This window comes from Oenanthe melanoleuca, chromosome 13, assembly GCF_029582105.1.
Source record: "Oenanthe melanoleuca isolate GR-GAL-2019-014 chromosome 13, OMel1.0, whole genome shotgun sequence".
Lineage (NCBI taxonomy): Eukaryota > Metazoa > Chordata > Aves > Passeriformes > Muscicapidae > Oenanthe > Oenanthe melanoleuca.
In genome coordinates this window covers 14297359-14320916 of record NC_079347.1, presented here as the reverse complement: position 1 = coordinate 14320916, position 23558 = coordinate 14297359, and the positions used below count along the sequence as shown (strand labels likewise).

General features: G+C 57.4%; 3 protein-coding genes across 4 annotated transcripts; all 3 read right to left on the bottom strand.

Moving 5' to 3' along the window:
- Positions 1-3262: 3262 nt before the first annotated feature.
- LOC130258808 (probable UDP-sugar transporter protein SLC35A4) lies at positions 3263-5087 on the bottom strand. The gene has a single exon (XM_056502511.1). It carries the CDS (start codon positions 5085-5087, stop codon positions 4131-4133), a length of 957 nt encoding a protein of 318 aa, XP_056358486.1. The 3' UTR covers positions 3263-4130.
- Positions 5088-5140: 53 nt separating this feature from the next.
- Positions 5141-6285, bottom strand: SLC35A4 (solute carrier family 35 member A4). Its single transcript, XM_056502512.1, has 3 exons — positions 6192-6285; positions 5991-6089; positions 5141-5817 (listed from the first exon to the last, which is right to left on the bottom strand). The coding sequence occupies exons 1-3, from the start codon at positions 6204-6206 to the stop codon at positions 5620-5622; spliced, it is 312 nt and encodes a 103-aa protein (XP_056358487.1). The 5' UTR covers positions 6207-6285; the 3' UTR covers positions 5141-5619.
- A 4610-nt stretch (positions 6286-10895) lies between these two features.
- On the bottom strand, positions 10896-17319 carry STING1 (stimulator of interferon response cGAMP interactor 1). 2 transcript variants are annotated; one of them, XM_056502226.1, is made up of 7 exons: positions 17004-17319; positions 16459-16774; positions 15722-15899; positions 14891-14999; positions 14496-14734; positions 12645-12831; positions 10896-11336 (listed from the first exon to the last, which is right to left on the bottom strand). In XM_056502226.1, exons 1-7 carry the CDS (start codon positions 17239-17241, stop codon positions 11143-11145), a joined length of 1461 nt encoding a protein of 486 aa, XP_056358201.1. In that variant the 5' UTR covers positions 17242-17319; the 3' UTR covers positions 10896-11142. The 2 variants fall into 2 exon arrangements, with proteins under 2 accessions (XP_056358201.1, XP_056358200.1); XM_056502225.1 differs by lacking the exon at positions 12645-12831 and having other exon boundaries at positions 17004-17304.
- Between the last annotated feature and the right edge of the window lie 6239 nt (positions 17320-23558).

The window sequence follows — 23558 nt, the reverse complement described above, 5'->3', positions numbered from 1 at the left end:
CTTTCTCAACCTTCACCTGTGCATGGCAACAAGCAGTGTGTGCCCCTGGTGAGTGTGGGATGCCAGCAGCCCCCTTTTCCTGCCCCCCTGCCTCATGCAGCCCCCTCATTGCAGGTCAGCACCCATGACAAAGCCTGGGACCTGCTCTGTCCTGATGGCCGGGCCCTGCAAGTGCTGGATGTGGCACCCCTGGGCCTGTAGGTACCTGATGGCCCATGGCTGAGCAGATGCTCCTGGGGCTGGTATCAGGAGTGGGGCTGGGCAGGGAACATGGAACACAGAGGTGTTCTCAGCGAGTCCATGGGGTGGATGTGACCCTCCTCACTTGGTCTTGGCTCCTTCTGCTTCCAGGATGGTGGAGGAGGCAACAGAAGTGGCCGTGCCCGATGCCCAGGCTGCCATCAGTGCCTATGCCAGGGGGCTGGCTGCCATCCCAGCGTTGTTCCAGGGCTGTGCTCAGCACCCCCTCACAGATGGGTGCTCAGCTGTGCAGGGGTGAGGGATTTGGCCCAGATCCCACAGGCTGGGAAGGATTTGGCTGTGGGGGCTGCCCTCCCACACCAGCCTCTCCCCAGGGCCGGCAGCCTCTTCAGTCTCACCGTGGAGCGAGAGCTGGAGGGCGGCAGGCGCCAGCGCTCGGCCCTCAGGATCCTGGTGTCCCCAGGGGCCCCCGGGCCCTGCCCCAGGCTGTACGTACGGGCACTGAGCTGTGCTCCCACCCCTGTGCCTGCTCTGGCTCAGGGAATCCCATTCCTGGAGGTGAAGCAGGAGGGACACCCCAGTGGGAGCCCATGGCTGGAAGCCAAGGGGGTGTCACTGTTCCTTGGGGACATGGGCCTGGGGACATGTGTGGCCCACCCATTCTTGGGTTCCTGTGGTGTGGAGCTCTCTCCTGGGGTGTCTCCCCACGTGCAGGGAGTGCAGGGAGTGCAGGGAACCTGGTGCTGTCTGCCTGCCCTGGGTGGTGGAGCGGCTGCTGGAGGGGAACAGCCTGACCTTCCTGCTGCTGTGTGTGTCGCTGCCAGGTAGCCCCTGGGACTGGGACACACTCTGGATGCCCCTTCCCTGTGCCCCCACCCTGCCCCACAGCTGGCACTCTGTCCCTGGCTGCTGCAGCCACTGGAAGCTGGACACCAGCTCCACTCATCTCCATCGCACTGGGACCCCCTGTGCTGGTCCCCATGGCCCCTGCCCAGGGCTCCTGTTCTCCCAGACACCTCCAGAGAGGAGATCCTGGCAGCTCTGGGACTGGCTGAGCGGGTGAAGGGGCTGGCCAAGACCATCTCTGCCACACTCTGGGATCCTGAGGAGGAGATCTCGGCACGCCGGAGGGAGATCCGAGGGCTGCGGGTGGAGCTGCTGGCTGGATCCCACCTCCCTGAGCAAAGAACAGCTGTGACCCAGCTGCAGAGGGCCCTGAGGGAGCTGCAGGTGGGGAATGCCCCTGGATCCATGGGATTGAACCCCTGGAACCATCCCCTGGATCCATGGGACTGGGATGGAACTCATTCCTTGGGCAGGGTAAGGTGCAGGCTCTTGACCCATCCTGGACCCTTGTCCAGAACTGAGGGCAGGGGCTGAAGCTGCCCCAGGGGTGAGGTGTGCCCCTGGAGCCATGCCAGACCTAGAGGTCTGAAGCACCCCAACAAGGACCTCCAGTTCCCCTTTTCCAGGTGCTGAAGAGTCAAAGGTGGGAGAAGAAGCAGGCAGTGGCCAAGGTGCTTGGGACAAGAGAGATGCACCAGCCCAGTGCTGAGGTGGGCAGAGGCCAGGCCAGGGCCCCTCATCCAGGGACAGCTTGGTGCAGGGAAGGCCCTGAATCCCAGCTGTGTCCCTGTAACATCTCCTCTGACAGGACCAGGTCTCTGCAGAGAATACAGCACCAGGCCAGCAGCCGGTGACCCAGACACACCCAACCAGTGCCAGCCTGGGGCCAGCAGAGCCAGAGCGTGGGGCCAGGCACGCATCCCACAGCTGGGTGGAGGATATGTGGGCACAGAGCATGGCTTTACAGGGTGGGAAAGGCTTCACTCTCCATCTGAACGTCCTTCTTCAGCCCCCCATGTGACACTCATCCTCCTCCCCTGTCCCCACACAGCAGGACGGGGTGACAGTGGAAGCCAGAGAGGGAACAGCCAAACTCTGGCCAGCGCAGGGCAGGGGCTGCTGGAGGAGCCATCCCAGAGCAAAGTGACCCAGCCACGGCCCGGGTGTGACAGCGTGAGTGGGAGCGCACAGGTCCCTGTGCAGGACAGCTCTGCGCTGCCAGCACTGGCTCCCGGTGCCACCCCAGCCCGTCCTGCTCTCCCCCAGGCAGGGCACCGGCCGTGCCCACCCCCGGAGGGGCAGCGCGCCCTGGCCAGGGCACAGCGGCAGCGCCTGCGGGCCCAGCACTGCCGGCAGCTCCAGCGGCAGCTCGGGGCCAGCGCCGGGCCAGCCCCGGAGCACAGCGGGGAGGTGGGCACGGCACTGCCAGCTCTTCCCCTCCCCGGCACTGCTCTCCCTGGTGCAGCCCGAGGGAGCAGGGACACCCTGGAGCGGCCCTGACCTTGTCCCTGTCCCCCACAGCGGGACACGGAGCGCTGGCAGCGGGAGGTGACCGCGCTGGGCCTGAGCCTGGAGGCAGCGCTGCGGGAGCGGGAGGCGGCCGAGTGGGATCTGGAGGCTCTGCTGCACCATCACCAGCGGGAGATGCAGGCCTGCAGACAGCACCTGCTGCAGGTGGGCAGGCAGGGCTGGGACAGCTCTGCCGGCTGTGCCAGGGCTGTGCCAGACCGCCGGGCATCCCGCAGGTGCTCCGGGACCAGCAGCGCCTGGCAGAGGAGCAGCGGGACGCCCTGGAGCGCCGGCACCGGGCGCTGCTGCAGGAGGCGCTCCGGGACGCCGTGGAACTCGCCGAGCACAACCAGCAGCTGCGGCACGGCCGACGGGCAGGCACGGCCGATGGCAGCACACAGACCCCCTGAGCCACGCCCAGGGCCTGGGGACCCCTCCCTGCACCGAGCCAGGATGCCAGGAGCCCGGCCAGCCCCAGCCACGAGTTATCCCAGGCACAGCCGGCTCCGGCTGCTGCTCCCGAGGGAAAACCCTGCTCGGTGCTGGGAGCACAGGCTCAGCCTGGTGGGAGGGCTGGCAGCCCCCAGCTGTAGCCACATGGAATAAAGTGGGTGCCCCCCCACCCATGAGTGTTGTCAGGCTCGTACACACCGCTGGCCCCCAAGCCCTTCCCACAGGGTGAGCAGATACAGGACAGACACACAGATGCTGTTGAACGGCAGCTTTAATACCCTGGGTGGCCTCTGCCTCCCAGAAACTTGGTACAAATTTGGGGGACATCCCCCTTTTGGAGAGCAGGTGAAAGTTCCCACAGGCCCCAGTCTGCTCTGCAAAGATACTGAGCCCAGGAAGGGGACATGGGGTCTGTGGACAGCAGGGCTCCAGGCAGGGGCTAGGCTGGAAAACCGTGGAGGTGGGAGAGGCCCAGGGAAGCAGCACCAGGAGTGGAAGGGATCAAGCAGCATCCATGGGAGCTGAAACAGCACCAGTCCCATGCTGGGCTGGCAGGAGGTACAGCAGGACCAATTACTGCCAGAGCATTCCCAGGCCACTGTGGTGTGAGGAAGCAGCTTGAGGATATGGGACAGAGTCCCAGAATCATGTAGGTGGGAAAAGACCTCTGAGATCATAGAGTCAAACCTATAACCCAACATCACCCTGCCAACTAAACCGTGGCATTAAGTGCCATGTGCAGTCCTTAAACACCTCCGGTGCTGGTGACTGCACCACCTTCCTGGGCAGCCCCTTCCAATGTTTAATCAACCCTTCTGTGAAGAAATTACTCCTAAGGACCAACTTGAACCTCCCCTGGCACATCCTGAGGCTATGAGACATGCATAAGGGCTCAGGAGCCTCCCTAAGGCTGCACATGCTTGATCCCAATGGGAACTTCATGGCACAGAGCCTGGATAGACTGGAGCAGAGCGCAGATTCCCTGTGGAAATAGGGACAGGCTGCTCTCCCCCAGAGCACTCCTTGGGGGGATTCTTGGAGCTGTGCAGGTACCCACCAGCAATGATTCCAGCCCTGAGGAAGGGCTGGGGCTGCCCAGACACGTGGGAGGAAGGCAGTGATTATGTGACTCCATAGTACAGGTGCACAGCCAGGCCAATGCACGCCACGGCCATGAAGAAGAGGAGGGTGAGCTGCAGCTTGAACAGGGCAACAGAGAGGAGAGCGTTGACCAGGATGGAGCAGGAGATGACAAAGAGCCTGGTGATGTTGCTGCTGTGCTTCATCACCACGGACATGATGAGGCCGTTCAGAGCCTGGCTGAGCACGACCAGCAGCACCCATGGGGAGAAGCCCTCCAGGAACCCTCCCTCCGTGCCGCTCCACAGGGAACCCATCAGGTTGAGCAGGACCCCGAAGAAGTACAGGAAGATGTTCTGGAGGCTGAGGGGCAGCGCCTGGCTCTTCAGGATGGCTTCGGTGTAGACGGCAGAGAGGCCGGAGATGAGGCAGTAGACGGCGAGCAGCAGCAGCCCCGCGGGGGTGAGGTGCAGGCGCATCCCGCCGCGCTGGCCGCGCGCCCGCAGCCCCCCGCAGCTGTAGCTGACACCCGCGGCCAGCAGCAGCAGCAGCGCCAGCCAGCGGCGCGCGCCCAGCCGCCGGCGCAGCAGCAGGCTGTACAGCAGCGCCGTGCTGACGATCTTCAGGTTGCTGAGCACCTGGAAGGTGCTGGGGTCCATGAAGAGCTGCATGTGCACCACCAGGTTGTTGTTGGCAGCGTAGAGCAGGGCGGAGAGGGCGAAGGGCGCGGCGTGGCGCCAGGACAGCGCCGCTGCCAGCGGCTCCCGCGCCCGCGCCAGCAGGAACAGCAGGGACAGCGCCAGCTTGGTCAGCTCCACCAGCAGCACCACCGACGTGGAGCTGAAGGGCATGGCCCCGTCCACCTTGCAGAGGGTCAGGAGGGGGGCGTGAGAGCCATAGATGGCCACAGACAGCAGCAGCATCAGTGCCCACAGCCCCCTCTGGAGCAGCCTGTTGGCAGAGCCAGCAGCATTCCCAAACATTCCCATTTCCAGCATGAGTGAGCTGCTGCCAGTGTAGGGAGGCCAGACAGACTCTCACCCTGCAACACTGAAGAGACCAAATACCAAGAATTTAATGAGCCTGATTGAAGCAGGATGTTCCCTGCAACATTTGTGATGCAGCAGGAGAGCAGGGTGCTGTCTCTCGTTAGGAGGAGAGCTACAAGCCGTCCTGAGAAGCCACACAAAGCACATTGCCAGGGCACACCGTGGGCTGGGTGGCAGGGCACACAGGTCACACCAGCCCCTCAGTCCACAGGGGCACAGGGAGGGGTAAGGAGAAAAGGCAGCTGGCAGCCCCTCAGTGCTCTCAAGCTGCTGTGGGTTAGTGCAGTGATCACTGCTGCCATGATGCCGAACTAACACCCATCCCAGCCCCCTGACGTGTCGCAGTGGTGTGGTGCAAAGCCCTTTTCCAAGGAAAAGAAGGGTGCAGGTGATGTGCCTCCCAGAGCCCTGGGGGTGCTCTGTGCCTGCTACCTAAGGAGAACCGTTCCTGAAGTCCCTGCTGCCTCCGGGTTATTCCTTGCTAGTCCCGACCTTTTTTCAGTGAATTCACATAGTCCCGAATCGTCTTCTCAACGTTGGGCACGGCGTAGTTCTGGGCAGCGTAAATCCCCGTGCAGGTGCCGGCCACGAAGCCCAGGACGGCGGAGAAGCGGAGCTTAGCTACCAGGTATCCCGCCAGGAAGCCTTTGAGAAAGGGCGATGCCAGCAGCGATCCGTCCTGAGGGGAGAGCACAGGGAGTGAGGCACGGCCGGGGGGTTGGGGGGGGGGCGACACAGGACGTGCCCCAGGGCTGAGTTGTGGGTTGTTTTTTCCCTGGGATTTGTTTTTCCCCCCAACCAGTCCCACTCAGAGGCGGCGGCCGGCCGGCCCGCCCCGAGCCCGCACGTTACCTGCCCAACGCCGGCCTGCACCTCGTCCTCCACCCTGCGCTGCAGGCTCTCCAGCTGCCCCTTCAGGAAGGCGAGGTCCTTCAGCTTAGGCAGCGAGTCCTGCAGGAGACACTGAGGTAATTCCCGCGCCCCTCGCGGGAGAAACCGGCGCGGCCGCGCCACAGGCCCGGCGGCTCCTCAGCCCCGGCCCTCCCCGCTCACCTTATCGTCCGCCATCTTGGCGCCGCCGCCGCCAGCCGCTGATTGGCTGGCGGGGGGGCACGTGACAGCTCCGCCGCCAAGCCGCCGCTGATTGGTTGTCACGGCGGCAGCGGCTCCTCCCGCGCGCCCCTTCCCGCCGCGGGGGCGGCACCTGGCGCTGGTTGGTGGAGCGGAGTCACGTGATAGCTCATGCTCCCTCACGCCGGCCGGCCGGCGCCATATTGCGGGGGCGGTGTTTTCTCTTGAGGCGCGGCCCGGCTTTAGCTCGGTACCGGCCCCGCAGCGGCCGTGAGGGGCACCGGGTCCCCGGCACCTGCCCCGGGCGGGCTGACAGAGTTCATGGCCGCCCCTCAGCGCCGTCAGGGCTTCCAGGACCCAGCCACCGTCCTGCCCTGGGGGCAGGATGGATGGGGGTCCCAAGCTCAGCAGCTTCCCAGGGCTCTTCCTCCCTGAGGAGTCAGATCCAGTCCCAGGCTTGGCCAGTGTTTTATGCCTGAAGCAGTACAATTGAGCTTTTATATTACTCCCTTCAGGATTAAGGATGGTAACCCAAAATTATTTATATAAATACAATATTTAAATTAATGATTGTAAGGATTACGTTGTAAAGTTATTCAGAATTATTTACTGCGCAGTGAAGGTAGTTCTAGCTACTAGAGCAGTGCAATATTTTTGAAGCAATACTGATACTAAATCAATATTTAGTATCAATAGCTGTATGATATTAAAGTATATATAAAATATTTAGTATCAATTAGTATGATATTAAAGATAATAATTACTGAACAGACATTGATGCTTTTCACCTTTCTCAGTGCCTAGGGCAAATCGCTCACTCAGCCTCGAGGAGACACTCTGATGGGCACTCCTCAGCTCCAGGGTGGAATTTCCACATATACTCCCAGAAATAACAGAATAAGGAAAGAGCAAAAATGACTTTGGAGTTCTTTCCCAACCTAAATGATTCTGTGATCATCCAATCCGACCAATGCAGCCCTGCCAAGCTAAAAAACATTAAAAAGCTACGGACTCCCAAGGGTCACACCCACAGGGATGGTGACTCCAGCACTGTCACAGTGCTTGACCAGCCTTTCAGTGAAGAAATATTCCTGAATATCCAGTCCCTGGCACAGCCTGGGGCTGTTCCACCTCTTGTGTGAGCCCAAAGCCCCACAGAGCTGTGCTGGGGCCACGCTCCAGCTGACACAGCCACTGATGTTGCCACTGAAACCAGGACTGCTGTGTTCCAGCTTGGAAAACAGGCACTGCAGAACTGCAGGCAAGGCTGAGGGGAATGTTGGTTTCAGGTGCTTGGCACAATTTAATTAAAGCCCGTGGTGCTGGGGGTTATGTGTGTGTTACTCTCGTGGGTACTATGCCAGCACAGAGGCAGCTCCGTGAAGCCTTCTGGGCTGTCGGGCTGCTGCTCTCCAAGTTAATTTAGATACATTCTCAGTGTTTATTACACTGCTCCCACTGAGCACTGGGGAAAAGAAAGGAAAGAGACTCAGGAGGCAGTGGCAGGTGCAGCCTAAAGAAGAAGCATTAATATTGTTATTAATATTAATAGCCAGTTTAAGTCCAACTATTGCTGAAGGCTGAGTGCTGAGCTGTTGTTTCCTTGCTTTGCAGGATTCCAGACTTTATCCAGAGGCAGGTGTGGACTTGGTGAACCTGACATTTTTCTCAAACCAGCCACATTTCAAGTTGGATTTTTATTTCATGAAAGGAATAAAATAAAAAAAAATAATAAAAAAAAAATAGCTATGTGAGTGAGCGCAAGGGCCTTTCTTGGAACACAATCACTCCACTTGAAAAGTGCCACTTAGTGCAAGGCTGGGTATTGGTGAAAAACATGTGAGGGCAGCAGAGCCCTGTGATCTGTCACTGCTCTCACCTCCAGAGGTGAACCCATTGCCTGCCTCTGGCAGAGAGTAGGTTTATATTGGCTACTGGAAAGGAATTGTTCCCTGTGAGGGTGAGGAGGCCCTGGCACAGGGTGACCAGACAAGCTGTGGCTGCCTCTGGATCCCTGGAAATGCCCAAGGCCAGGTTGGACAGGGCTTGGAGCACCCTGGGATAATGGAAGATGTCTCTCTAATGGCAGGGGGTGGGAATGAGATGGGCTTTAAGGTTCCTCCCAGCCCAAGCCATTCTGGGTTTTGTTGAGAATCAGTTTTTGTAGATCATGGTGGAAGCTGAGCACCCGCCCTCAGAGAATCTGTGAGAGAACTCAGCCCCCCGAGGTTCCACACTGAGGCTCTGTGCTGTGTGGAGCAGCATGAGTGGGCACTGCTGCTGGTTCCTGGGATTTCTGATGGGAAAACAGCTGGGATGTGAGGGAGGGCTGGGAGAAACCCTGTCCTAGCTGCATCTAAGCTGAGCCCTGGCCCCAGCCGTGGCTGGAGGGAGGATGCAGCCATTCTGTGCCTTGCTCAGCAGGATCCTGGCTGTGAACCTCCCTCCCTGCTGCTCCTGGGACCTGCTGGGTTGTGGTGGTCCCTGGTCCTGCTCAGCTCACCTTGCTGAGGTGTGGTGGCATTGCTGCTCCCCATGGATCAGGATGGGTCTGCCTCCAAGCCAGAGAGTCCTGAGTCTGAGTCAGACCTGCTGTGGGATGCTGTGATTAGCACTAAAACTGAGCTATTTGTGCTGTTGGAGAGCTCAAGGGGGAATTGGTTTTTCTGTGTTTGCCAGCTTAGCAGCAAGCTGCCACTTGTGAGGTTTGATTTCCCTGCCTCTGATCCAGCCCTGCCTCTGGTTCCTGCTGCCAGCAAAGGCTTTCACCTTGGCCCTGGCTGTGCCCTTGAGCAGTGGCAGGAGCTGAGCCTTTGGCTGGCAGCACGGCTGCTGCTGGAACAAGGCTGTGCTGTCACATTTCCTCTGGGCTTGTGCCTGTCTTTCAACCTGTCCCCTTCTAATATGGCCTGAGCTTATCGGCATCTGCAGCCCAGCCTGCCTGCAGTGATAGCTGAGATAAGGAGCTTCCACCTGAGAAGGGAGCAGGGCATCCAGGAGGACACGGAGCTGTGCCCCACAAGGATGGGTTTGAAGGTGTGAGCCCCCGGGGGCTGCAGTGGCTTTGCTGCTCTCACAGCTGCTGCTGGCTGCTCCATGCTGCTGAGCTCAGCCCTGAGCATTTCCCTTGCATCCCAGCAGGTGCCCACAGCATTTGCTCTGTGCCCTTGGGAACGCTGCTCAGGTGACCAGGACCCACGTCCTGCCCACGCCCCAGGGCCAGACCCCCACTCTGCTCCCTGCACTCGGGGTGTCTCCTGCCAGGTCCCTCACCTGCTGTCTTCCCTCTCCAGTCAGTTCAGCACCAGGCACTTGGCACGTCCCAGAGGCCTTGGCAAGGATTCCTGATACCTCTGCAAACCAGCTGCCTCTTTGCAGTGGCCTTTGCTGTCCCAACCCTCCCTTCACAGCCCTTTCATCTGCCGTTTTTGCCATTTTTGCACAGATGCAGTACCCAGAGATTAGGCTGCAGATTAAGGTTTTACTGCTGAACTGAATTGGAACCCATCCTGAAATGGGCTCCAATTCCCAATCCCAGCAGGACTAACATGCAGCCAAATCTTTCCTGAAAGATCACTGGGCTGGAGCTGGGCAGAGATCTCCCACCATGTTCTCCCACGTGCATGAAAGGTGGACTCCTATATATATAGCCCAGGTGAGGCACCTGGAATTCTGTGTCCAGTTCTGGGCCCCTCACAACAAGAAATACATTGAGGGGCTGGAACATGTCCAGAGGAGCTGGGGAAAGGTCTGGAGCACAAGATGAGGAGCAGCTGAGGGAGCTGAGGGGGGCCTTAGCCTGGAGAAAATGAGGCTCAGGTGGCACCATCTCCATCTCTACAACTCCTTAACAGCCAGGTGGGGCTCTGCTCCCAGAGAACAAGAGGCAGCACCAGAGGAAAAAGTCTCAAACTGCCCCAGGGGAGGTTCAGTTTGGACATCAGGAAGAATTTATTCACTGAAATTGTTGTCAGGCATTGGAATGGGCTGTGCAGGACAGTCAGTCTCCCTGGAAATATTAAAAAACACATGGATGTGGCACCTGGGAACATGGGTTAGTGATGGCCTTGGCAGTGCTGGACTCGATGACTTTAGAGGGCTTTTCCAGCCTTAGTGATTCCAGGGTTCTATGATTCTAAAAGGAGCTGGGCAGCCAAGGGCAGGAGCAAGGCTGTTGTGTCAGCTCCAGCCTGCACCTGCCCAGCATCTTCCCATCCTGGGTGAGCCTGCTCTCCACCAACAATTTTGGTCAGGCTGGAGGCTCCCCTGAAGTCCTGCCCATGCTCCTTGTGCCTGCAGAAGCTGCTCCATGAGTCCAGCCACGTGGGCTGGGTGTGTTTGTCCCAGCACACACAGGCACACTTGTGGCTGGCATTTCCAAAGCCAATCCAACACCAGAGCATATCACAGAATCATGGAATGTCCTGGATTGGAAGGAACCCACAACCCATCCAGTCCAACTCCTTGTGCTTCAAAGACACCCCAACAATCCCACCCTGTGCCTGGGAGCATCATCCAAGTCTCCTGGAGATCTGGCAGCCTTAGAGCCATGACCATTCCCTGGGGGAGCCTGTTCAGTGCCCAACCACCCTCTGAGGGAAAAACGTTTTCCTATCCCACATGGGGCAGGCTGCACATTGTGCCCAAAATTTAGGATACTGCAACTTGTCCCGGAGATGAAAATGCTTTATATGACAGAAATCAAAGCAGATAAAAAAAACCAATACACCCACAGAAGAACGTATGAGCTGTACATAACAAAGAAAATGGGAAGCATGTCACAGGGCTGCGGGCTGAGTCAGCTCTCCAGTAACCGTGCTGCACAGGAGGTTTGGGCGGGAGCTGGGGGTCACAGCCATGGACAGCACAGGCTCCAAGAGGAAGGGGCTGGGGGAAGGTGACCTGAGCCCCGAGGAGCAGCGAGGGCTGGGTGTTAGAAGCCGTCAGTGCGCAGGGGCTGTGGCAGGTCTGACACGCTGACCTGCAGGTTGAGCTCTGCCGAGTCCAGCGCCGTGCACGGGCTGTGCGGGTCGCTCCCCTCCAGCACGGCGATCTCCTCCTGGTGCTCCTGCCGCAAGTGCCACACGATCTCTCTGGACAAAAAGTGGGTCTCTGCTTCTTCTGGCTCTGGAACAGAAGGAAGACAAAACCCTCCTTCACTGGTTGTCCTGAGGCACTGCTCTGGGCAGGGAGCAAAGTCCCTGTGAGATGCCCCAAAATATGCAGAATTTCTTGCACAGTCAAAATACAGCTTTTACTTCCCACTTTCAGCATGGCCGAGGGAAAAAATGCAGGGAGGAGTGTAAAATTACAGGCACTGTGTGCTGGATTCCCAGTAGTGCTTGTGATGGGAACTGCCTCACTGGATGGAAATGCTTCTCCCCATTAGGGAGAGTGCTGAGTTTCCTCTGAAAAAACCAGCATTCATTACAGCAAGATGCTGATTTCATCTGGTGGAGGTGAGGGGATGGGAGATGAAAAGATGATGGGAATGAGGGAAAGCCTCGCTCCCTCCCATCCCCTGTCAGCAGGAATGGCACTGAGCCAGCACACACTCATCCCACTGCTGGGGAGGGCTTGACAGCCCCAGCAGCTTCTTCCAGGAACATCAACAGTGAGGGGAGCTGCTGCTTCCCCTGCATGCCTGCTGTTAATCCTTGCAGTAGACAGCTTGTCTCAGTCCTTGGGGACTCCAGCTGGGACAACCAGTGCTGCCACCACCTTCCCTGCTCCTCAGACCCACAGCAGGAAGTCTTTAGAATTACAGAATCATGGAATACTCTGAGTTGGAAAAAATCCACAAGGATCATCCAGGGAAACTCCTGGCCCTGCACAGACACTGTGTCCCAGAGCATTGTCCAAACACTCCTAGAGCTCTGGCTAGGGCTGGGACCATTCCCTGGGGAGCCTGTTCAGTACCTGACCAGCCTCTGAGGGAGGAATCTTTCCCTGTATCCTGACTAAATCCCCCTGACACAGCTCCAGCCATCCCTTGGGTCCTGTCCCTGGTCTCAGGGAGCAGAGATCAGAGCTGCCCCTCAGGAGGAGCTGCAGCCCCTGGGGAGATCTGACCTCATTCTCCTCTACTGCAGCTAGACAGGGCTCCTCTGGGCCCTTCACCATCCCCATGTCCCTCTTTTGGACACTCCCTCACAGCTTCAGATCTCTCTCATATTGCAGTGCCCAGACCTGCCCCAGGGCTCAAGGTGAGGCCGCCCCAGCCCAGAGCAGAGTGGGTCAATGCCCTCCTTCACCCAGCCAGTGATGCCATGCTCAGTGACATTCCTATGTGGGGATGCAGCCCCTCCCTTCCTCCACCGTGGTCCCCTGGCTGGGGCCATCAGCCGAGCCCTGCGCAGACACTGATCCGAGGTCACTCGGGGCTGGGAGAGCACAGCCCCTGTCCCGGGCACCCCAAGCCTTCCCCTCACTCACCCTCGTAGGCAATGAGCCGGTAGGTGTCTGCACACTCCTTGGAGCCTTTCAGGATCTCCTCCAAGGTCCTGTAGAAGAGCTTGGCCTGCTCCAGGCGCTCCTCGCGGCTGAAGGCAGCACACTCATCCTGGGACATGGCGTAGAGGGACTGCAGTGGGGTGGCATATTCCACAGCACAGTGCCAGAGCTGCACGGAGGGAAGGACACATGGGCACAGGACTGGGCATAGGGCTGCTGGGAGCTCCTGGCACTGGGCAGAGCACTCAGGGCCTCTCGGTGGCTCCTTGCCTTGCTCTGGGGACACTGGGAACAGGGTCTGGCCCCAGGGTTCCCCTGCCTTGTGCAGAGCAGGGAAAGAGCAGCTGGCCTGACAGGTCCAGCTGTCCCCTCTGCCAGGTGGGCTCCCTTTGCCCATGGGGGGCAGCCACTGGCTTTGTCAGTGCTCCCAAGAGCAGCCTGGAAGTTGACCTTCCCCATGGACTTTGGTCCCCTAGGAGACATCCCTTCCCTGTAATCACACCTTCTTGGTGGCTTTTTGCTATAGAAAGGAAAGTGGAGGAACAGCACCAATCTTTGTTCTCTTTGACCAGGGACAGGACCCAGGGAATGTCTGAAGCTGTGTCAGGGGAGGTTTAGGTTGGATATCAGGGAAAGCTCCTTCTCCTAGAGGGTGCTGGGCACCAAACAGGCTCCCCTGGGGATGACCATGGCCCCAAGGCTGACACAGTTCCAGGAGCTCTTGGACAATGCTCTCAAGCACAGGGTGGGATTGTTGGGGTGTCTGTGCAGGCCCAGGCATTGGACTTGCTAATCTTTGTGGGTCCCTTCCAACCCAGCCTATTCCATTATTCTATTATTCTGAGTCTGAGCATCCTAACAGAGAGCTGGGGGGCAGAGCATAAACATAAACATAAACAAGGAAAGGAGGAGGCACAGCTGGAGGGAGGCTGAGCAAAGAAACAAGGAGAAACCTGATAAAGCCATAAACACGCCAAGGGGGAGCAGTGTTACCAGTAAGTCTTACACTGGGTAAACTGGAAAGTGTAATGGAGTGAATTAGAAGGAGGAGGGGTGTGATGCCAGGTAAATGCAGAGCAGCAGGAAGTTCCCAGCCTTGGCAGGCAGTTACTGCTGTGCCCTGGGGCAGGTGCCTTCGTGGGCTCTGCGTCACTGTCAGCGACTGGGCAGGAAGCTGAGGGGCAAATATTACTGGAAGGCCAGGTCCAGGCTCAGGCTGCTGGAGCTCCAGGAAGCAGAGTGACTCAGCAGGAGCCTGGCAGATGGAACTCAGCATCAGAGCATGCAGCAGTGGGAAAAACCCGCAGCCAGCTGCGCTTCCCCAGAGCAGGAATGTCTCCATCCATGGCACCGGCGTGTTCCCTCCTCCCAGGGGAAGGGACAGGGGCCAGTCTGCCAGGAGATGTGGGAGGAGATGAATACAATGTGAGATGGAGAGATTTAGGGCTCACCAGCCTAGAAAAGGGGTGACTGGGGCAAAAAAGGGAGTCAAATAATGACTCACAGACATCTTCAAGCATCCCTTCACAACACAAGGAAACATGAATCCTATGGGAAGTGATGCTCTGTAGCACACATCTGCTCAGTTTTCTACTGTTTTCTGGACTTAAATCAGCTCCAGGAGGGGTTGAACAAGCCCACCGTCCCTGCAGCTGAGCCTGGGAGGAGGCAGCCAGCAGGAAGGGGTGCAGGAATGGGATCTCTCCATCTTGTGGAAGCCTGGTGGAAGCTGGGAGTATGTAACAGGAGAGGTGACAGTCTCCTGTCCTTACAGCCACTTCTGGGGCCAGCAAGACTTTTGGGATGATGCTCCCAGTGCTGCTCTCAGCATACCTGGTTTTCTTCATCCCTGATTGCATAGAGGCTGTGTTTGTAGACCCTCTTTTTGGTGCCAGCTCGGGCCAGGGTGGTTTCAGTGAGATCTGTCATGTACTGGATATTGCTGTCAGCTTTCTCCAGGTCATCATAGACATCACAGCTCAGAGGGATCAAGATGTGGAGCTTCCAGGTCTTCCTGCATGCCAGCAGGTTGGGATTGCCTCTGCTGAATTCCTCCATGGACTTTTTCAGCCCTGATGGAAAAAAGCATCAGGCAGAGGTGCCTGGTGTGGGTAGAGCTGCATTCTGCCTTGTTCCCCATTCCCTGCTAACACTGTAAAAGTGGAAGGATTGTTATTAGGGGCTATTTCTGTCTGTAGGAATGAGAATGCAGGGAAACAGCTACGTACGTGGCAGGACTATTTTTAGGTACCCAACATAATAGGACCAGGCAAGCCCATGAGCGACGTTCTGCTTGGACCTCTCAGACATCTCAGACATCTCCACTGCTGAGGGCTTCTGTGGAGGGAAGGACACACAGACCAGGTGATGACAGCAGCCACCTGTGCCCTCCAGCAACAGTCAGTTCTCCACAGGGATTGGAGAACTCCAAGGAGATCTGGAGAGTTACCCCACCAGCTCCTTCCTCCACCATGCAGGGCAATGGGGCAGAGCCCCTGACAGCCCCCACAGCCCCTACAGGGGAGGGAACTGGGGCTGGAGCGAGCCAGGCATTTCCCTGGCTGCACCTTCCACTGGGATTGTGTCCTAGTGCAACCTGTGCTTCCAGTGTGGCAGAGGAGGCACCCCAGTGCCTGATGGTGGGTTCCCAGTGGCCTCTGCCAGCTCTGGGTGTGTGTTTGGGTGGGGATGGGTGTCCTGTCCCACAGGCACCTGATAGAAGCACCTCCTGCAGCCTGTGTGACCCTCCCAGCACCGCTGGGGCACAGCAGAGCCCTCCCAATGCTGCACAGGCACCTCTGCCCCCACACCACACTGATAATTGAGAGCACACAGGCTCTGCTTTACTCTCAAGCAACAGCTTGACTGACAGATTTAAAATACGCCTTTTTTTCCTGTCGGGGGGGCCGTGGTTGTGTGAGCTGAGAGTGTTCTTCCCACCAGGCTCATTCTGGGTGGGCTGGGCATGCAGAGGTCATCTACAGGCTATACCTCCACATCCACCCAGAGCTGAAGTGCTCCCTAGGCAGCTGGACAGGCTGGAGGTGTGGGAACCTTACCTGGAGCCCCAAGGCAAGGATGAGGAGCTGGCACAGGCTGGCCAGGATGAAGTGGAGGCCAAGTGGCTGCCCATCACCAAAGAGAGCCACATAGGCTGAGCCACAGATGAGCAGCATGGGCCCATGCCAGCCTGGGGGGAAGCAGGTGCTCAGGGCCCTCCAGAAGCTGCCATGGTGCCTGGGTGGGAGAGGGACACAGGAGGTGTGGTGGCCAGGGTGTGGTGGCCAGCCAACCACCCTCAGCAGCCATGGCCAGGGCTGCTCTCATCTCCTGGCCAGTGCCACCAACCTTCCAGAGCACTACAGAGCCATGTGGGACCCTGCCCAGCACACCCCAGTGCCCCCAGCCAGGAGAGGGCTTGGGTCCCTTGCAGCACCCCTGGGACTCAGAGGGAGCAGATGGAATGTCACCCTGGACAGCAAAGGGAGATAACAGCCCCTGCCCTGCACTGGGTGGTGGGGAAAGGCTGGGGCCCAAGGTCTTCTCCCCAGGGAAAGGGCACACTAGGGAATTACCATGGAGAGGAGACATCCACAGACATACAGGGGAGCTGGGCAGGTGGGAAAGGGGGAGAGGGTGGGACAGGGAGCAAGAGATCAGAGGGACAGGAGGGTGACAGAGGACAGTGTGTGCTGCTGGGCACAGCACATCATTGTCACAGAGGGCAGCTGTGGGCACCGAGACCAGGAGCAAACCCCAGCACATCCCCAGGGTGGTGGCAGCCCCGCCGGCTCACCGGGAGTGCAGGTGGAAGATCTCCTCGGCCAGGTAGCAGGCGCCCTTGAGCAGCGCCCCGATCTGCAGGGTGGCGAAGTGGAAGGAGAGGCTGCGGGCGGTGGGCACCAGGGGCTGTCCGGCGAGCAGCAGCGCCGCGGCGCACAGCGCCAGCAGCACGAACACGGCGCGCCGCGCCCGCCCGCCGCGGGGCTGCGGGATCCGCGGGATCCGCGGGGCGCAGCGCTGCCCCGGACACGGCTCCCGGCTCATCTGCGGCGGGACAGCGGCAGCACAGCGTGTGCCCAGCCCACAGCAGCAGCTCGTCCTCAGCAGCCCTGCAGGAGCGGTGAGAGCGGTCAGGGGCTGCGTGCGCCCAGCACTCACTGAGCGCCCCAAAGCGCACGGACCTGCTTTGGGGAGGCTCCCCTGCGCTTCCCGCCTCGGGGCTGTGCCCTGTGCCCGATGGACTCGGCAGGACGCAGCCTGGCTGGGCAGCCCATCCCAAAAGGATGCCAGCCCGGGCGCTCCGCAGCCACAGGGCTGCACTGCTCTGGCCGCACTCACCGGAGCAGCTCCCGGCCGCCAGCCCCGCGGCTCCTGCGCTGCGGTTCCTTCTGTCCGGGCAGCTGGGGCTCCTTCCAGAGGCTGCTGCAGACACGCACCCGGACCTCTGTGATGTGCGGGCTGCAGGGGCCACGGGCGGAGCTGCAGGAGAGGCACGCAGGAAAGTGAAAATGAAAGAAGATCTGGCAGCAGCAGGCAGCGTGTAGCGTGCCAGAGCTCTCCCACACAGGGCATCCATGAGCTCTCTGCCCACAGAAAACCCAGGCTCTGGTGGCTGTTCCAGGTTTCGATATCCATGAGCTTGCACATCCTGGAAAGCCCCAAATATGCCAGGACGCGGTCTGAGAGGAACTGGAATGAGGAAGGAAACCAGAATTTATTGAGATTTAATCTGTCAAGGGCAGTAGACTTCGAAGATTGCATCGATTCAACTCAGCAGGTTGCCAGGGGACAAACAGACTCAAGTTCCATCTAGCAGAAGGTGACTCACAGAGCCCTGGAATGCTCCCACTCCACATATTTCCAGGAGATGCCAGGTCGGGAAGCAGTGCCCATGAGTGCTGGCAACACAGCAGGGCCTTCCTGCACCAGGATGTTGGTGGCCAGTGAGGCCCTCAAGACTTCCAGCTCCTTGTCCCAAGCAGTGGAGAGGAATTTCCATCCTGGAAGAACATGGATTAGGGGACACATAGGTGAACCCATAGGAGCAGGTGGGATGCACTCAAGAATGCTGAGAGAGATGGATGATGCCCTGGTCAGGTTCCTCTCTGATCTCTTTGGAATATTGTAGCAATCAGGAGGTTTCTGGTGAATGGGAGAAGGAAACCTCACCCCCAGCTTTGAGGAAGTGAACTATAGCATGCTCAATGTCACCTCTAACCCTGGGAAAGTGATGGAGCAAATCTTCCCAACAATCCTTGTCAGACACCTGATGGACGAGACAGGAACTGCCATCAGGGATTTCACATCAAATGTGTTGGACCCAGCTACCTGGAATGGCATGAAAACGGGCTGTAGGGATGGGGGGAGAACCTTCCCTTCCACAAAGCCCTTAGCATGGTCACCCATGGCCTCTGTGGAGCCAAACTAGCTAGATACAGGCTGGGAAAGGGAGTGCCTGTCCAGAACACACTCAGGGTCCCATTGCTTTCTGTCCAGGAATGCTCCTGGTTCCAGGAGACCCTGACAGTCCCCACAGACCCACATTACCAGGGTGTCTGGAGGCTGTCACAGGCTCACAGCATAAGGATCTTGCTTCAGACGTGCCCATGGTTCACTTTTAATTAAAATTATAGAACTAAAGAATCATTTAAGTTGGAAAAGACTCTTGAGGTCATCCAGTCCAACTGTTTTCCCAGAACTGCCAAGTCCACCACTAACCCAAGTCCCCAGGTGCACATGTCTTTTAAATCCCTCCAGGAATGGAGACTCCACCACTGCCCTGGGCAGCCTGGGCCAGTGCTTGACAACCCTTTTGGGTGAAGAGATTTTCCCTAATATCCAGCATAAAGCTCCTCTAGTAGTGCTGGCTTGAGGCCATTTCTCTTTGTCCTGTCCCTGTTCCCTGAGAGCAGAGCCCACCCCCACCCAGCCTCCCCCTCCTGTCAGGGAGCTGTGGAGAGAGAAGGTCCCTCCAAGTCTCCTTTTCTTCAGGCTGAGCCCCCCAGCTCTTCCTCTTCAGACCTGTGCTCCCCTGCCCTTCTGTGGACACAACTCAAGCACCCTCAAACCCACTGAGTGAGAAGGGCCTGGCAAGGACCTGCTTGTTTCAGTGGTACCTTAGAAACCCCAGCAAACCATCTGGCCAGCGTTCCCAGCGCTGGGAGGGCTGTGGGTACAGCCAATATGTTGTTTGCTTTGTCAACACAAAGCTAAAACATCAAGTGAATCACTTCCTCCTCCAGTGCTGGGATAAAGCTTGTCCCATTCCAGCCAGGCTCCACTGACCTGCCCTGGCTGGCTCTTCAGTGTGGTGCATGGGCTGCCTGGCTCTCCAGACACCTTCTGGCAGCTCCCCAAGCAGTTGGTGGCTCTCCTGCCCACAAAGCCTGGCCTGGCTTTCAGTTCTACCCTCAGCACACTAACACCTGCAGTATTTCTGTCTCACTTCTCTTTGGAGCAGAACACCAAGAGATGAGTCTAAACTCCAGGAATGAGGTTTCATAGAATTTCAAATTCAAAATTCATAGAATTTTGGAACCATGGAATGGTTGGGGTGGAAAGGGACCTTAAAGTTCATCTCATTCCCAATATCTGCTGTGGGCAGGGACACCTTCCACTGTCCCAGGTTGCTCCATGCTCCATTCAACCTGGCCTTGGACACTTTCAGGGGTGGGGCAGTCACAGCTTCTCTGGGCACCCTGTGCCAGGGCCTCTCCACCTTCACAGGGAAGAATTTCTCCCCAATATCCCATCTAATACTCATCTCTGGCAGTGGGAAGTCATTTCCCCTTATCCTGTCACTCCAGACCCTTGTCCAAAGCCCCTCTCCCACTCTCCTGGAGCCCCTTTAGGCACTGGAGGGGCTCCAAGGTCTCCCTGTGAGGATTGAAACTGCCCTCATTGTCCTCCCTGGCCTTCCTCTGGCCAACGATTTGCTTTTCCAGATCGTGTCTTGATTGACATTCTCTCTGTCCCTGTTTGCTCAAGCAGAGGGAACAAGAAGTCACACATTATTCTGGAAGATTTTAGATGCATAAAAAACCTCAGCAAGGCAACCTGCAAACACTGCAGCCCTTGCTGAGATCAGGAGGAGTCATGGAATATCCTGGGTTGGAAGGGACACACAAGCATTATCTAGTCCAACTCCCATTCCTGCAGACACCCCAGCAATCCCACCCTGTGCCTGATTGCTCTGTCCAAGCACTCCTGGATCTCTGGCTGGGGCTGGGACCATTCCCTGGGGAGCCTGTTCAGTGCCTGACCATCCTCTGGGGGAAGAACCTTTCCGTGATATCCTGACTAAATCCCCCTGACACAGCTCCAGCCATCCCTTGGGTTCTGTCCCTGGTCACCAGAGTGAAGAGATCAGAGCTGCCCCTCAGGAGGAGCTGCACCCCTGGGGAGATCTGACCCCATTCTCCTCTGCTCCAGCTGGACAGGCCAAGTGCCCTCAGCTGCTTCTTGTGTGGTCCCTCTGGGCCCTTCACCATCCTCATGTCCCTCCTTTGATGCTCCAACAGCTTCACATCTTTCTCATATTGTGGTGCCCAGACCTGCCCCCAGACAGAAGCTGGATACCTGCAGCACGTCCCCAATCAAAAGCCAGGCCAGGAACAGGGTGTTTTCCCTGGCATCCCTTGAGTGAAGGGCTGTGAGCAGGCAGCAGAAGCAGTGTGACAGAGCTGGCTCTGCTGCAGGATGGGCATGGCAGCAGCACTTCCTTTAATTCCTTTTTTCCATTGCTCTGTGAAAGCAGGTAGAGCTGCTGGCTTCATGTAGAGGGCAGGCTGCCCAGTGACAGGTTTCACCAGGGATACCTGCAGGGATGGGGTTCCAGTGCCAGCCTGGTGTCAGAAGTGGCTTTGGTCCCTTGACTAAAAGTGCTGCAGTCGGTGTTTTTTAGTGCTGCAGTTGCACCAGCAGTGTCCCTCAGAGGCCCCGTGTGACAGGGCTGCTTTTTTTGCCACAAAATAGAAAAAATAAAGTGCTCTGCAATATTCAGTGTGGCCTTGGGCTGTGTGAACCAGGCCAGACTCTGGTGCAGTGGGGAGGCACCGTGTGCTGCACGAGATCTGCTGGCAGTGGGAGAGCTGCTTCCTGAAGCTCCTAAGCACACATCGGCTCTCACTCTCTGAGCCAAGCACTTTTACAGACCACAGCATCATGGAATGGCCTGAGTTGGAAAGGACCCACAAAGATTATCAAGTCCAGCTCCTGGCCCTGCACAGGACATCCCAGCTGGTGCCTGAGAGCATTGTCCAGATGCTCCTCGGACAACCTTCTTGTCCAAGCATTCAGCGGTGGGACAAAGGAGGTGGCAGTCAGTGGGGCCAGGGAGGTGTCCCGGCCCGAGGATTTGGGAGCTGCCCACATAGGGATGCGATGCCTTTCCAGGGAGATCTTTTGCCTCACCCTGACCCCAGCCTGGGCCCCTCAGCAATGAATCCTGGTGGCAGGATGGAGCATCCCTCCATCCCTGGATCGTGGGGCTGCTCTGAGTGCTGCATGCCCTCATCCACTGAGATTCTGCCCCAGAACTTTCCCAGGAGAGTTTGAATTTAATAGATGTCAGGGGATCAATCTGTGCTTTCTGAGTCTGTCAGCTGCCAGTACCTGCAGTGTCCTGTAGCACTGAGTCCCCCCCTTACATGTTGGGTGGAAAAACCATTTTTGCCCATTTTGGAGGTGTCACAGGCTGTCATTGGAACATGATGAGCTTCCAGGTCCTCCAACCCAAATGATTCCATGATCCTATGACTGGGGTGGAGCTGCTGGGCAGAGCACCTTTGAGACAGAAGCTACTCCTGGTCCTTTTTTCTGGGAGTTTTCTTTTTTCTTTGAATCTTGCCCACCAGTGTGTGCCAAACATTGGAGGTTTCTCCTTTCCCAGTTGTGTTTTTCCTTCTTTAAAGTGACTTTTTCACACCTTCTAACCAAGGCCTCATAAGTTATCAAGGTCTGGAATAACAAGATTTAGTCAGATTGGCTGGGAAATTTCTATTCATTTAAATTCTTGTGCCTTTCCCTAAGCCCTTCAAGAAGTTTTTCCCCAATACAGCACTGCAACTCGACCCTGAGGAGCAGAGCCCATGAGAGGGAGATGGTGAAGGAAAGGCACATGGAGAACAGGAGTCACCTGAGGATAAGGCAAGACTCAGAACTCCTCTGGTGATGCTCTGATGTTTGGGAGATGTTAGCATGGGATGGCTCCTCCTTTAGGAGCTCAGGGCACAGCAGTGTCCCCAGGATGGGGACAGCCACACCCACAGGTCTGCAGGAGCAGCTCCAGCCCAGGGAGACAGAAGAGAGGGAGCTGCAGGTGGAATCTCCTCAAATGCTGCAAGGGGGGGTGTGAAAAGCTGTGGCTGCCTCATCCCTGAAGTGTCCAAAGCCAGGCTGGACAAGGCTTGGAGCAGCCTGGGATAGTGGAAGGTGTCCCTGCCCTGGGCAGAGGATGGAACTGGATGGGCTTTAAGATCTTGTCCAACCCAAGCCAATCTGTGACTCTGAGATTCTATGGAATGTCATTCCTGGATGTCTTGGGTCTTACTTTGTGGAAAAGCATTATGAAAATGACTTTCCTGCTTCCATTTCTTATCTCATGGAGCAGTTTGCATCCAGCTGGCAGCAAGCAGCAGATGATCATTATCCCTCATACTACAACCACAACAAAACCATTTTTTTAATCCCTTTCTGGGGACAAAAATCTAACACTTCTCCTGTGAATACAAGAAAGAAGGTTACTTTCCTCTTGGCTGACGTGAACTCCTTAGAGCTCTGACTTGAGGATACTTGGAAAATTGCCCCAGAAACAGAAAAAAGTTGGTTCCAGAGATATTCCCAAGGGGTGGGAAGCTTTTTGTGCCCTGGAATACGGTCCCAGCCATGATGTTTGCTTGGTCAGGTTTGAGCAAGGGGCTGTCCTGCTCTCAGGCACCACAGGAGCATCTCCTAGAGAAAAGGAATCTGTGGTGTCACCTCCAGTGGTGGGGATCAGCTTGCCCAACTGGGATCTGGCATTGGCTGGGCCATACAAAAGGAAAGCAGAAAATGCTGGAAGAAAAGCAGTTTTACCCCAACCCAGAACTAGCTTTAAGAGCCAGGACTGCTTGGGATTAGTGTTTGAGTCTTTCCAGTGCTGTGGCCAGGATGAAGGGTGTGTTGCCTTGCCATGGGATCAATGAGCTGTGCAGGGCTGTCTGGAATTTGGCAATCAAGGGGTGCCCAAAATGAACAGGAAACAAAGGAGCAGGAAGCCACAAAATGAACCAAAGTAGTTGGCAAAAAAAAGAAAAATCCCACAAAAAACCCCACCCAAAGAACCATTTTATGAATTTGTGGGTTATTTTATTCATAACAAATAGGGAAGGAGAAGAAAGTAATTCAAAATACACTCTGTGCTACTGCCTCCAGAAAAGCTGAATTCTCACAGAAGGCTGGCAGCAAAGTAAGAACAACCCACCATGGTCCAGAGGCAGCACCACAGACCCTCAACCCGACCTGGGCACATGGGCAGCAGGAAGGAGCAGGGACACTGTGCCGCCAGCGGTGCTTTCAGTGCCATTTAACGTGCATTGTGCTTCCCAGGGCCGCGAGCGGCCACCACCAAAAGCCCACAGGCTCGATCAGGACAGGCCAGTCACCCCTGCGGCCACTGAAGTGCTCCAGGAGGGCCCTGCCCGGGTCAGGGCCTCGGGGCTCCGCGCTGGGCCCGGGCAGCACCTTGGGGGCGAAGGGTAAGGCAGCTCCACAAGGGGCCGGGGCTGGCGGCGTCTCAGGCCGGCCCTGTCCCCTCATGCCGGCCCTGTTCCTGTCCCTCAGCCAGCCCTGTCCCCTCATGCCGGCCCTGTCCCTGTCCCCTCAGTCGGGCCCTGTTCCTGTCCCTCAGCCAGC

Coding starts and splice junctions, on each gene's coding strand:
- LOC130258808 (XM_056502511.1), bottom strand. CDS start 5,087: ATGCTGGAAATGGGAATGTTTGGGAATGCTGCTGGCTCTGCCAACAGG.
- SLC35A4 (XM_056502512.1), bottom strand. Junction 5,818..5,990: donor TGCAGGCCGGCGTTGGGCAG/GTAACGTGCGGG, acceptor CTCTCCCCTCAG/GACGGATCGCTGCTGGCATC.
- STING1 (XM_056502225.1), bottom strand. CDS start 17,241: ATGGATGCCCTGTGTGGGAGAGCTCTGGCACGCTACACGCTGCCTGCT. Junction 15,900..16,458: donor ATCTTCCACCTGCACTCCCG/GTGAGCCGGCGG, acceptor TCTCCCACCCAG/GCACCATGGCAGCTTCTGGA. Junction 11,337..14,495: donor TCAGGGATGAAGAAAACCAG/GTATGCTGAGAG, acceptor CTTCTGTTCCAG/AGCCAGAAGAAGCAGAGACC.